Raw genomic sequence first — 14,478 nt, forward strand, 5'->3', positions numbered from 1 at the left:
GTGTGGATAGGGGTCGGGGCGGTCAGAGGGCGGGGAACAGGGGGGTTGAATGGGGGCCGGGGTCCCGGGGGGAAATCAGGAAGGAGAGGGGTGGTTGAATGAGGCAGCGGGGGGCAATCAGGGGCAGGGCGTCTTGAGGCGGTCAGGGAGAAGGGGTGGTTGGATGGGGTAGGGGTCCCAGGGAGGGCAGTCAGGAATGAAAGGAGGGGGTCCAGAGGCGGTCAGGGGATGGGGGGGGTGGATGGGGCAGGGGTCCTGGGGGGGGCCATCAGGGGATGGGGGTTTGGATGGGGCAGGAGTCCTGGGGGGGGTCGTCAGGGGGCGAGAAGCAGGGGGGATTGGATAGGTGACGGGCCAACCCTGGCTGTCTGGGGAGGCACAGCCTCCCCTAACTGGCCCTCCATACAATTTCGGAAACCCGATGTGGCCCTCAGGCCAAAAAGTTTGCCCGCCCCTGCTCTAGGCTGTAATCCGATTGGCATTCCTTAACCCACCCTGCTCAGCTGCCAGTAAGTCGAGCTCAGCATTATAACACACACACTTTCTGCCATCTGACAGTTGTGCGGTACTTGGTCATGCATTCAAGCCGTTCATACCTTGCACAATCAGCTTGGCTCTAGACTGGGCCTCGCCAACGTCGCAGGTGTAGGTGTCACTGTCGCTTTTCTCTAAGGCATTAATAGTGAGCTGCAGGATGGTCCCTTTCTGGATGATCTCGTATTTCTTGCTTGTCTTGAGCTCGACCATCCCTTTCCGCCAGGTCACTGCGGGTGCAGCTTTCTCAGTCTGACACATAAAAACAGCGACTCCTTTTTCATCAGCTTTCAGATCTGAAAGCTCCTCCACAAAGCGATTGGGTTTTTCTGAGGAAAGTGACAACAAGTGGTTAGCCCAACATAGTCCTCAAGTACATCATGAACACCCTGGACTGAAGTCTCCACTGCTGTGCCATCATTTACAACTGTCCAAAGTGAGATCAGATCAGAACAGTAGCACTTTTACATCTATCATGCACAGGTGTGTAAATGACTGTACAAGGAGCAAAGTTGTTGAGAATCAGATGCTTGTAAAGAAACAAAATGTCATTAGTCGCCTTTCTCTGTGGTCACCTGTAATGGGTATGCCTATGGTCTGTTATAGAATTGAAAGACAATGTACTAAATTCCATAGCCAGAAATTCTCTCTCTTCCTGGTGAGAAATGCAAAGATATCCAGATGTACTTCACTAGCCCATAGTACTGAAAAGAGACATGTACAATGAGTTTAGGAATAAATCCAGGCCTCCATTTGAATTACAACTCCTGGCCTGATTTTCATAGATTTTAAGCCTCTCTGAAAATCAGGCCACATTATAACAATGTTACCTCTTAAGCAGGGCCTGCTCCACACACCAGTGTAGCAAGCAGGTGCTTGGAGCAGCCAATTCAAAGGGGCAGCACTCCGGCTGGTATCGGGGCGGCACGTCCGGATCTTCGGCAGAAATTCGGCTGCGGGTCCCTCATTCCCTCTCTTCCTATTTGAGCTGCCGCCAAATTGCCACCGAAGAGGAAGAGAGGGAGGACCCACCGCTGAACTGCCGCAGAAGAAGCGGCGCGACTGAGCTGCTGCCGAAGTGCCACCACTCGTCATCTTTTTTTTTTTTTTTTTTTTTGCCGCTTGGGACAGCAGAAAAGCTGGAGCCGGCCCTGCTCTTAAGACAAGAATTTTGGATTGCCTTGGAATTGGTTTGATATTTTTCAAATAATACAGCACTGAGCACACTGTCAGAGCTTGATGTATTATTATTTATCATTATTAATAAGAATATTTTTGCACTTATTCAACATCTTAAAGTGCTGTGCAGAGGTGGAAAGGTGTCTCTCATCCACCTGTTACATTTTGGTTTTTAGATTGCAAACTCTTTGGGGGAAGGATCGTAATTTATTATCGGTCTGTTTTGTGCCTGGGGTAATAGTTGTGGCCTTTAGGTGTGTCATAAATATAGAGGGAAGAGTAGCATAAAATCCCTCCTTGGCAGCTGTACTGAATCGCCTTATCTGTAAGCAGTTAAGCAGTTCAAATAACCTAGTTGCACCTGACCAGAAGGACCAATGAGTAAAGAAGATACTTTCAAATCGGGGGGGAGGGGAGGGGGATTTGTTTGTTGCTCTCTTTTGTTGTTCCCTCTCTGGACAGAGGGAGAAGCCAAGTATGTACAACATCTCCTGGAAACATACCTGGAATAATCCATCTAAAACCACAAAAATTGTAAGTAAAGGCAAGGAAATGCATTAGGTTATCTTTTGTTTTAGCTTGTGAATTTTCCTATGCTACAGAGGTAGTTTTATTCCTGTTTTTGCAACTGTGGAGGGGAGTCCTCTGTGTTTTAAATCTTTTTATTATCCTGTAAAGTTACCTTCCATCCTGATTTTGCAGATGTGATTCTTTAACTTTTTCATTATAATAAAATTCTTCTTTTAAGAACCTGATTGATTTCAGTGTCCTGAAGACAAAGGGTCTGGTCTGTACTCACATTGCTAAGGCAACTGGTTGGTATATTATTCTCAAGCCTCCCCAGGAAAGGAGGTGAAGGGGCTTGGGGGGATATTTTGGGGGAATAGGGATTCCAAGTGATCCTTCCCTGAATTTTTGTGTAAAACACTTGGTGGTGGCAGCAATACTGTCCAAGGACAAGGAAAGGAATTTGTGCCTTGGGGAAATTTTAACCTAAGCTGGTAGAATATAAGCTTAGGGGTCTTTCATGTGGGTCCCCACATCTGTACCCCAGAGTTCAGAGTGTGTGTGTGGGGACCCCTGACAAGGTGCTACTGCAATATAAATGTTAACTAATAATGGTGGGCAAGTGTTATTATTTCCATTGTAAAGTTAGGGAAACTGAATCACAAAGATGTTCCATGAGAGTCAGCAGCAGAGATGGGGATAGAGCCAATCGCTTCTAAATCCCAGTCCCCTGCTCTAACCATTGGACTTCCCTTTGGCATAGACTGTGGTCTAATTACTCTCGCATTTATGGTACAATTAACATTAATAAAGTTCAAACCGTTTTTCATTTATATCATTTTCAGTGTGTGTTTGGGGGCTTTCCCTCGCCATTGCCCATGCAGATCAGACAGTTAAGTCACACAGTAAGGTTCTTCAAAATGGTGACTTTTTTTTCAGGAATTACTAATTTGAAAAAAAAAAGGAAATAAAAAAGATCTGTACGAAGTTTGGAAAAACAAAAAAACTGGTCGGTTAAAAAAGCCAGTGAAATAAAATGTCTTCGAAAGTTTTGCAGTTTTTTTGCCCTACTCTACATACTTTCAGGCTCCTGGGTATTTGTCCACTGACCTTCTACTGTGACCAATGCTTTAGTTTTAGATGTCTCCATCTCACACATGTACTCCCCAGTGTCCTTGGTCATGGAATCATGGATGACGAGTATGGCCCATGTTCCCTCTTGGCGTAAGTCATATTTTTGGCTTTTCCGGATTGCTTTGCCATCCTTGTACCACTTCACATTTGTGTCAGGTTTGGACATTTCACAGCTCAGGCTGATGTCTTGTCCTGCTGCTGCTGTCTTGTCCTCCAGCTGCTTTATAATCTCTGCCGGTTTTTCTGAGGGAAGCAACAATACCTTTAAAAATCCATTTTCTGGAACTTTATCATTTTTTGGAGAATTAGGCTTCCTTCTATCTAAAAAATCATTTAATATAGATTCACATAACAGAATAAATCATTCAGATTACATTACTGATTTACTTTTGGATAGAACTATTTGGGGGAAAAGCAAGTGTTCATGTTTAGTGGACATTAATTGTATTTATTGGATGTCAATGAGCAGCAATTGGGAACTGACAATTAATTACTTACAAGAATGACAGAATGGTACTTATTTGTCAAAAAAGGCATTTACTTTGGTGGCTACCGTTTTGTATTCATAGTTAATTGGATGCTGTTACTGTGGGTGCAAATTGAGTGGCTAGTCATCTAACTGCATTTGCACCTGCAATCATTTGCATCTATAATTTCTGACCTGTAATTAACAGTACTCAGAAAATTGCAGGCAGAGATGAGGTCATTTTCAATATTACCTTCCCCCCATAAACATTTATTTTAAAAGCAGTATAAAATGTTTCAATATTTCAAGTTGTTTTTAAGACCAGTTCCTCGTCCCATTGAATTCAATGGGAAAGTTGCCATTTACTTCAACGAGATAAGGATTTTGCCTTTATAATTTACTGAGATAACCTATTTTTTGAGATTGCCCCAACTCTGAAATATCTCTGCACTCGTTACCTTTCACAACCAGCGAGGCCTTGGAGTTCAAGTTGCGAGCAGTGAAGACTACTTCCCCAGCATCAGCAGCAACCACATTTCTGATGTCGAGGGTGTATTTCCGCCCTTTGTTAAAGGTCTTAAATCGTCCACCACTGTGAACTTCATTCCCCTTCAGCAGCCAGTGGAAATCGCCAATGCTTTCATGGGACAAAATACACTCAAAAGTACAATTCTCCCCTTCTTGAACTTCAGTGCTCTTCAGGCGTTTAGTGATACCAATGTTCAACTCTGGAAGGCAAGAAGGCGGGTGGTACAATTATTCAGGATTGGAGAAAAGTGGTATTGTACAGCAGTCAGAGGCCTGAGAAGGCTTAAAAGTCACATGAAGAACAATACTGAACACTTGCTATCTGAAGGGTTAGGAGAATGAGAGACGGAAAAGCACCGCATTCTTCATTTGCATATTCAATACTGTGGAAGAACTACTCATAAGTTATCCCTTGATGCCAAGTGTAGCCCCCAGAGCTGAACATTGGTATCACTAAACACCTGAGTTGTAGGGGTGGGAAAGGGACTTGTAGGGGTGAGAAAGGGACTTATTAGACCCCTGGACGGCTTGCACTAGAATGAGCATGTTCAGGAAAACGAGCAACCTCGGTGAAATGGAGCCATGATTCCATGAAAGCTGGAGACAAGAGTGTCAGTCAGGAAGCCTCTACACCTGTGTGTGCGATGATGGTCTCCACTCACATTGGCTCTGAGAAAGGGGGGATAGCTCAGTGGTTTGAGCACTGGCCTGCTAAACCCAGGGCTGTGAGTTCAATCCTTGAGAGGGCGACTTAGGGATCGGTGGCAAAATCAGTACTTTGCTCTGCTAGTGAAAGCAGGGGGCTGGACTCAATGACCTTTCAGGGTCCCTTCCAGCTCTATGAGATAGGCAAATGGGATGTTAGTGATTGTTTGCAATGTTGTGACCTGCCTAGGACAGTTCCAGATCTGTCTCAGAACAGATGGGCATTTGAAAAACTTGGGACACTCTCTTCCTACAGACAGTCACAAGGACTGAGGAACAGTAGCCTATGGGTATTTTTTTTAAATGAATGATATAATTCTGTTTTTGTTTCCCCAGAATAGACTCTAAGTTAACATCTGATACACGTTAAACTCCATGTTATTTTCTTTAAAGAAACCCATATTTCTTCCTTTGCGTGCATACGTATGATCAGTATTTTTATTAATCACAAAAGGTTCAGAAGGATTTTCTCCATAGCTCAGTCCAGTAAACAGCTGAACCCAGCAGAGAGGTGTGCAGCAATCTGCACCTCTACTATACCAAATGCCTCAAACTAAATGAATGATAAATAGGAGGAGAAATCATTGGCCATCTTATCAAAGTTAGCCATAAAATATGCCTGATCTAGGAACAAAATGAACAAATAAAGTTCTTGATAAATTTGCAGGTCTACAATGTCTGCCACTAAAATGTTATGAGCTTCCAACAGGTACCATTCAATGCTATTTGAGATGTCATAGTTTTCCCCTATGCTCAGAATAGAGAATAACTGTGATTGCAGAGACATCAATGTATCATTTGGAAACTACTGATAAATATTTATTTTAAAATGGAGACTACTGTGCCTCATGAAGGAGAATATGTGATTCAAAGAGTAGAAGCATGCAGCACTAATTTATAGCACCATTTAAAAGAACACCATTGTTTTCAGCTGCACCTACCCTGAATACTGACTCGTGACTTGGCACGGTCAGTGCCAATATCACATGTGTATAAACCAGCATCATTCTTGTTCAGATCGTGAACAATGAGACTCAGTGTTTTCCCAGCTTGCATCTGCTCATACTTGTCGCCAGGGGTGAGCTCCACATCGTCCTTCTTCCAGATGGGTTTGACCTTTGGTTTGGAGACCTCACACTCCAGTGTGATCACACCACGCTCCTCCCCAACAACATCATCCAAGGACTTCATGAAGATGATGGGCTTCTCTGAAGGAAATTAATGTGGGGGAAGGGGGAGAGGGAGAAAAAAACCAGGACATTCAGACTAAACAACTTGCTGTACTTTCCAGTTGCTTAAAGAGGGCTTAATCGAACCATTGTCATGCTCAGTGCCGCCGTGACCCTATACATATGGAATCGAAGGCACTCTCACACCTCATGTCCCTGGAATTTATTTTGGAGGTAGGGGGACCACCATTTTTAATAACCCCTTTGTTGCGGGAGGAGGGGTGTAGAGATGAGTGGGAGCAGCTGATCTGCATCTCCATGCCACGGGCAGTTACTTGCAGTGCTGAGGTCCCACAGAATCGTGGTGCTCCTTGTGGTGTACTGTGGTTGTTATGATTCATATTTCTCTCTACAGTACAGTGCCTATAACTGGGCCTTGGGGTACATGTGCACACCCCCAATGGACCTATTACAGCCCTTGGACCCTTTAAAACTGGAAGTTGTAGCCACAGGGCACATGACTCGGAGCAAAGATGCCGTGTCCTACAGGAAGCCAGCTATAAAGCAGGGGTAGCCAACCGGAGAGACCTAGGGTCGTCGGCCTCACCATTGTAGCCAGGGAGGACCAACACAAGGGAAGGCTGTGTCCCCTCCCAATTGGCTGAAGCTGGAAAGAGTTCAGGTAGTTAATATCCACTAGTGTGAGTTGATTGGTTGTGGTTTTGAGTTTGTGTTTTAGAAAGAAAATGAGCCCCAGAGAAAAGGATGTGACTTTATTTTTCCACCCTTCCCCCCCAGCTGGGGAGATTCTACTTCCCCCTCCAACACCTTGTTATTTTCCTTAATCTAATTTAAAACACATTTTGTCTAAAAGTGCATGTTTGCTCTTTGTGTATAGAAAAACAGAACAACATCTGACAGACTGTGAGGGGACGGGGGAGTAAACCCCTCAGCGTCTCTGAGGGGACTTGAGAAGTAAATCCCTCAGACTCTCTGAAGGGGACATGAAGGGGGGAGAAAATCTCAGATTCTCTGAAGGGAATTGGGGACTAAATCTCAAAGAACCTTCAGTTCCAGCTTCTCCCTCTGTTGTCTTCTCGCCAAAGATACATACATAACCGTGACAAAATATTTCCTTGCTGTTGAAACAGTCTAATTCCAGAATAGGTTTATTGACAGGAAGGAGTGGTCTGCTCTGCCCCATTAGATACAAACTGGAGTTTAGCTAAAAATAATCAAAGGCCGATAAAAGATAATCATCTATAGGTTTTTGAAGGTAACATTCAGCAGAGGAAAGAATTCTTCAGCATGATCCAGGTAGCAACAGTGAGAAGTAATAGGATAATGCTGAACAAGGGAAATATTTGGCAGAATATCGGGTCAAATTTCCTAATAACGTCAGTTGGACTACAAAATTCACACCTAAGGGAAGAGGTAGGATCCATGTTAATTAACTACTCACATTCTGGGTAGAGAAGGCCTATAGGGAGCTACACTGCATTGGCAGGGAAAGGACGGGGCAACTGAATAACCCTTTTCCATTTCTTATTTACATTCTTAAATGATTCCATAGGATTGGGGCCATTACCCACCTTTCACCTTCAGCTGAGCGCTTTCCGACACCTTCTCTGTCTTGACCGTCACCGTGCCTGCATCGTCTGGCGTGACTTGCTTCAGTGTCAGAGTGTGGCACTTGCCGATCTTCTTGATCTCATTACAGCTGTTGGTGTAGAGGACGGTGTCATTCAGTAACCATTCCACATCCTCGTCGTCATGGGACAGCTCGCAGGAGAAGACAGCGCAGCTCTCCTCCTCAGTCTCCACATCCTGCAAGTGTTTGGTTATCGCCACCTGCCGGGCTGCAAGAAACCAAAGTTGCACAAATAAACAAACAAACAAGTAAATAAACAAATAAATCATCACAACAATGATGATAAATAATTAATAAAATCATTAACAGAATCACAGATCTGATAGAGTTTAAGGCCAGCTGGGACCAATAGATCATCAATTCAGACCTCCTGTATATCACAGGCTGCTACATTGCACCTAGTCATTCTTGTATTGAGCCCAATAATGAGGCATCCAATGCAAAAGCCCCTTCTAAATTATTACATCTAAATGTGCCAATTGACATCTGGGTCCCACTGTACTAGGTACGTCACACACACACACACACACACAAAATCAGCCCTTGCTTCACAAAGCTTACACTCCAAACAGACAAGGCAGACAAAGGGTGCAAGAAAGAAAATTTAATTATCCTTATTTTACAGATGGGGAACTGAGGTATACAAAGACCAAGTGACATGCCTAAGGTCACAGAGGAAGTCTGTGACAGAGATGGGACTTGAACCCCTTTCTTTTGAGTTCCAGACCAGCAGCTTAACTAGAAGTCCACCTTCCTTATAGCCAACAGATTGTTGAAATGTTATTCGTCACAGGACTGGCTGATTAAGGGGATTGATTGGCAATATGGAACCTTTAACCTGTAAGCCACGAGTACGAATCTGATACTGGTCAGTAGCATCTAGATGTTATCAAGTGATGGCTATATGGCTATTCAATGGCCTATCTGAAATGAATCACGAGCCTAATTTCCATTGTTAGTGGAAAGGTGCCACATTCCTCCCTCCCCCTTACCCCCCCCCAATCACAATGATCGGTCAGGGATGAAGCCTATTGCTGGGGAAGCATGGTGAAAGCACAAAAACAGCCTTACTGGGTCAGAGCCATGGTCCAGCTCAGTATCCCATCTTCCGATAATGGCCAATGCCAGATGCTTTATAGGGAATGAACACAACCAGGCCATTATCGTGTGATCCATCCCCTGTTGTTCAGTTTCTGGCAGTCAGAGGCTTAGGGACACCAAGAGCATAGGACTATGTCCCTGGCCAACCTGGCTAATAGCCATTTATGGACCTGCCCTCCATGGACTTATTTAATTTTTTTGAATCCTGTTATACTTTTGGTCTTCACAACATTCCCTGGCAATCAGCGCCACAGGTTGACTGTGCATTGAGAGAAAAAGTACTTATGTTTCTTTTAAACCGACGGCTGCCTATTCATTCCATTGAGTTGCCCCTGGTTCGTCTGTTATGTGAAAGAGTAAATTCACTGTCTCCATATCATGCATAATTTTATAGACCTCTATCATATCCTCTCTTTTAAACAGAACAGTCCCAGTTTTTTGAATCCTCATGAAAGCCTTTCCATACTCCTAATCATTTTTGTTGCCCTTCTCTGTACTTTTTCCAATTCTAAAATATCAATTTTGAAATGGGGTAACCTGAACTGCACCCAATATTCAAGGTGTGGGCATAACATGGATTCATATAGTGGCATTATGATATTTTCTGTTTTATTATCTATTCATTTCCTACTCATTCCTCATATTCTGTTAGCTTTTTTGACTGCTGTTAAATATTGAGCAGATGTTTTCAGAGAACTATCCACAATGACTCCAAGATCTCTCTCTTGAGTGGTAACACCTAGTTTAGACCCCATAATTTTGGATGTATAGTTAGGATTATGTTTTCCAATGTGTATTACTTTGCATTTATCAACACTGAATTCCGTCTGCCATTTTGTTGCTCAGTCACCCAGATTGAGAAACCCCTTTGTAACTCTTTCCAGTGAGCTTCAGACTTAACCATCCTGAGTAATTTTGTACCATCTGCTTTGTCACCTCACTGTTTACCCCTTTTTCCACATCATTTGTGAATATGTTGCACAGCACTGGTCCCCTAGAGATCCTTGGGGAACCCCACTATTTACCTCTTTCCACTGTGAAAACTGACAGTTTATTCCTACCCTTTGTTTCCAATCTTTAAACCAGTTAACGATCAACTAGATGACCTTCTCTCTTAACCTATGGCTCCTTACTTTGCTTAAGAACATTTGGTGAGGGACCTTGTCAAAGGCTTTCTGAAAATCCTAGTATAGTTTATCTACTGGATCATCCTTGTCCACATGTTTGTTGACCCCCTCAAAGAATTCTAACAGATTAGTGAGGCATGATTTCCCTTTACAAATGCCATGTTGACTCTTTTCCAACATATTGTATTCATCTATGTGTCTGATATTCCTGTTCTTTACTATAGTTTCAACTAATTTGCCTGGGTACTGAAGTTGGGCTTACCAGCCTGTAAATTGCCAGGATCGCCTCTACAGCCTTTTTAAAAAATCGGTGTTACATTTGCTATCCTGCCGTTATCTGGTACCGAGGCTGATTTAAGCTATAGGTTACATACCACAGTTAGTGGTTCTGCAATTTTATATTTCAGTTCCTTCAGAACTCTTGGGTAAATACCATCTGGTCCTGGTGACTTATTACTGTTCAGTTTATCAATTTGTTCCAAAACCTCCTCTACTGACATCTCAAATCTGGGACAGTTCCTCAGATCTGTCACCTAAAAAAAATGTCTCAGGTATGGGAATCTCCCCACATCCTCTGCAATGAAGACTCATGCAAAGAATTCATTTAGCTTCTCCGCAACGGGCTTGTCTTCTTGAGTGCTCCTTTAGCACCTCCATTGTCCAGTGGCAATTCATCATGCAGTTCTCCAGTCACCACAAACCCAACTATCTATATTTCTAATAACCAAATCCCCCATTACTATTACCTCTCTCTTCCTAAGAGCTGCCCCACCAGGGGTATCCTCAGTGTGAGAGGATACCACGACATCATCTGGAAGGAGGGTCCCAACTATGGGATAATTTCCCTCCACTCCAGCTTGATGTTCTCCTTCCCTGAGACTTTCCTCCTCCTCCACAGCACTGAAGCTGTTAGACTGAGTATAGGACTGCACTACAGTGTCCCGGAAAGTCTCATCTACCTACCTCTGTCTCCCGTAGCTCCTCCAGTTTAGCCACTCTGTCTCCACAGCCTGTACTTCTTGAATAATGAACCTATGGCACATATAAACAGACACTGCACTGGTCATTGGGATAAAGCCCAGGACCATCAGTGCCCAAAACCAAGTCTCTGGGACTTGAATTAAAAGAGACTTCTTAGCTGCAAGTATCAGACTACTCTAGTCCCTCAGACTAGCCACTAGAAAGACATGATCACATGAATTCTGCCAGAGCATTGCACAGGCACTGCTCCTGTACATGATTTTCCTGTTCTATGGATACTTCTGTCTGCTGGACTATCAACACAGCACCATTAAGACGCACTATAATGATTTTGAAAAACTGCACTTTTCACTGATGATTATTTACATATTAAACTTGCAGAGGAGAAAGTGAGAATTTCACTGTAGTCAACAAAAGAAACCAACCAGAGAATCTGCAAAGCCAAAGGTGCATATCAAACCATATAGATATGTGCTGGGCAAATGAGAAAGCCATCCCCGCTGCACACCACATACCTTCCACTGTCAGCGTGGCTTTGGTTTCTGCATTTCCTGCTCGGCACTTGTATGTGCCGGAATCTTCAGGTGTCAGTTTCAGAATTTTGAGTTCTGCTGTGTGCTTCTCCCACTTGGGTTTGTATTTTTCAGAGGGCTCAATGAGGGTGTGGCCCTTGAACCACTCTACGACCTTTGGAGAAGGCCTAAAATCACAGGACAGCACGACTGAATGGCGTTCTAAGGCAGTCTTATCCTCCAACTTTCTGGTAATCTGCACGTTAATATCTGTAAAAGAGGGTTGTGAAGGAGGAACAGATAAGAACAATCTGAAAAAAGAGGTGCAATTTGATCTGTAATCAACTTCAGTTAATACAAGGAGCACTCTTAATTTCTGTTAGAGGTTTGACTTGCCAAGGGGCAACCTGAAAGATATGAAGGGTAGCATAATTTACACCAGGAATTTCTGCCGATGCTATGATTCCCAAAGGGATTGTTGTATATTTACGACCAAATGCAGGATACCAAATGCAGGATACCAAATGCAGGGCCAAAGCTTGAAAGTGTTGATGCATTGTTTATTACTCAGCAAAATTCTTACTGAGGATTTTGTCTAAACAAGGGCTGAGTGGGGACTTCAGGATTGAGCCCAGGATATTTAGCATATGGAAAAATGAAGTTCAAAAGACTGGGAGCTTTTACTCAACTAGAATCTACAAAAACGCGGCTGCTCTCACCAAGCTTATCTAAATTATATTCAGCTCTTCTGGCACACCACACATTTCATTTTCAAAGCACTTTACAAACATCGTCAAATTAAGCTGAACAGCATCCACGTGAGTTACTGAAGTAGTATCATCAGCTAGGGAAGCTGAGGTAGGGGGGGTCTTGCCCATGACCTCAGAGAAGTTCAGTCAGAATTAGAACTCAAGGGTTGCTGATACCCAGTCCTGTATTAAAAGTACGATGGGCCTGATCCAAAGCCCACTAAAGTAAATGAAAGGGCTCCCACTGACTTTAATAGGGTTTGGATCAAATCCTACACCATACCTCTTCTGGCCTTCCTACTGAAACCTTTCCGTTCTACAAATGGGCCTGGAAACCTGCAAGAGGCTTTACTGGTAGTTTTTCAGCCTTTTTCTGTGCTTGGGTGAGTAAAAACACATTGGGAACAGCCTCTCTTAGTATTTCTTTATTGCTGACCCTAACCCAAAGCAGGAAGTATAGAGGGTATAGACTACCAGAAGCTGAGAGTGGAAGACAGGGGTGGCTCACTCCATAGTGGCCCTGTTCTGTACAATTCCCCTGAAGTTCTGGTATGGGCCACTGTAGGAGACAGGATACTGGGCAAGCCGGTCCATGGTATGAATCAGAATGTCAGCTTTTTTGTTCTTATGGGATCTTACTGTGACTGTCCTGGTTTTAGAGTCATAGATTTTAAGGCCAGAGGTTCCCTTGTGATCATCTAATCTGACCTCCTGGGTAACATAGACAATATAATTTCACTCACTGATTCCTGCATTAGCCTAATAACTTGTGGTTGAACTCCAGCATATCTTGTAGAAAGACATCTTAGTTTAAAGACTCCAAGTGATGGAGACTATACAGAAAACAGTTGCAAGTTAGGCTGATATTATTTTTGGGTGAGTGGGAGAAGGTTCTGAAGGAGTCTGGGCCATGCTCTAATTAATTCTCACATCCAGGGCACATCAAATTACCTCTTACAAGCAAGTTTGCTGTGGATTTTGATTTGCCAATTGCAAACTGAACGGTGCCTGTCATGTCAGAATTGGTCTTCCAGAGAATCAGCCGATGGATGGTGCCTTCTTGCTCTATAGTAATGTTTCTGCCAGTCTGTAAGACCTCTCCACCCAGAGACCATTTCGGTGGCTTCACCGATGGAATGGAGATCTCGCATTCAAACTTTGCTTCTGTGGGCTCTGTCACATCCACATCACTTAACTCTTTTATAATATTAATGGATTGCTCTGGGATGAGGGTAGAAAGCAAGAAGAGGAAGATGTTAGACCAGCGGTTCTCAAAACTTTAGCAACCCAAGGGGACCCCCCCGCCCCCGAGTGCGCCCCATCCCCACTCCTTCCCCTCCCGCTCAGCATCTCCTGCACACTGGGGAACAGCTGTTCTGTGGCATGCAGGAGGCACTGGGGGAAGGAGGAGGAGTTGATCAGTTGGGCCAGCAGCCCCGGACACGATTCCACCCCTTCCCCGAAACGCGCCCTGTCCCCGCTCCTCCCTGTGCCTCCTGAATGCCGCTGAACAGCTGTTCCCTGGTGCACAGGAGGCGCTGGGAGGGAGGAGGAGGAGTTGATCAGCGGGGCCTACGGACCTCCTGGAGTAACCTTGTGGACCCCAGTTTGAGAAATGCTGTTAGACCATGTATTTAGGAATAGACTTTTTCATATTAATTATAATACTTCATGCCCAGAGAGGTCAAGAAGGTGAACACACATTAGTGAATTAAGCCTCACAGAACTGTCAGGTAGGTACATATTATTGGTTCCTTTTTATATATGGCAAAACATGCGACTGGTGAATGGTCAGACAGCGAGCCTGTGACAAAAGCCAGAAGAGAGCCCAGGTCTCCTGGCTTGCAGTCCTACTCCTTAACCACAAGACCATCCTTTCTGTTCAGTCATCAGAAACCAAGAAATATAAACCAAAATAGAAGGTTCACAGAATTAAAGACATCAGTGATGGGAAACATGTCAGGCATCTAGTTTGGGGGGAGGGATAGCTCAGTGGTTTGAGCATGGGCCTACTAAACCCAAGGTTGTGAGTTCAATCCTTGAGGGGGCCACTTAGGGAGCTGGGGTGAAATTAGTACTTGGTCCTGCTAGTGAAGGCAGGGGGCTGGACTCAATGACCTTTCAAGGTCCTTTCC

General features: G+C 44.1%; 1 protein-coding gene across 3 annotated transcripts in view; it reads right to left on the bottom strand.

Moving 5' to 3' along the window:
- OBSCN (obscurin, cytoskeletal calmodulin and titin-interacting RhoGEF) overlaps nucleotides 1-14,478 on the bottom strand; it is a 308,809-nt gene that overhangs the window by 174,357 nt on the left and 119,974 nt on the right. For all 3 annotated transcript variants that reach the window (XM_054016662.1, XM_054016661.1, XM_054016659.1), the window contains exons 37-43: nucleotides 13,295-13,564; nucleotides 11,598-11,864; nucleotides 7,815-8,081; nucleotides 5,995-6,261; nucleotides 4,279-4,548; nucleotides 3,331-3,597; nucleotides 597-863 (exon numbers count right to left, since the gene is read on the bottom strand). In XM_054016662.1, the coding sequence (XP_053872637.1) occupies nucleotides 597-863; nucleotides 3,331-3,597; nucleotides 4,279-4,548; nucleotides 5,995-6,261; nucleotides 7,815-8,081; nucleotides 11,598-11,864; nucleotides 13,295-13,564 (1,875 nt within the window). The remainder of the gene's footprint in view (nucleotides 1-596; nucleotides 864-3,330; nucleotides 3,598-4,278; nucleotides 4,549-5,994; nucleotides 6,262-7,814; nucleotides 8,082-11,597; nucleotides 11,865-13,294; nucleotides 13,565-14,478) is intronic.

This window comes from Malaclemys terrapin, chromosome 2, assembly GCF_027887155.1.
Source record: "Malaclemys terrapin pileata isolate rMalTer1 chromosome 2, rMalTer1.hap1, whole genome shotgun sequence".
In the NCBI taxonomy this organism is placed as follows: Eukaryota; Metazoa; Chordata; order Testudines; family Emydidae; genus Malaclemys; species Malaclemys terrapin.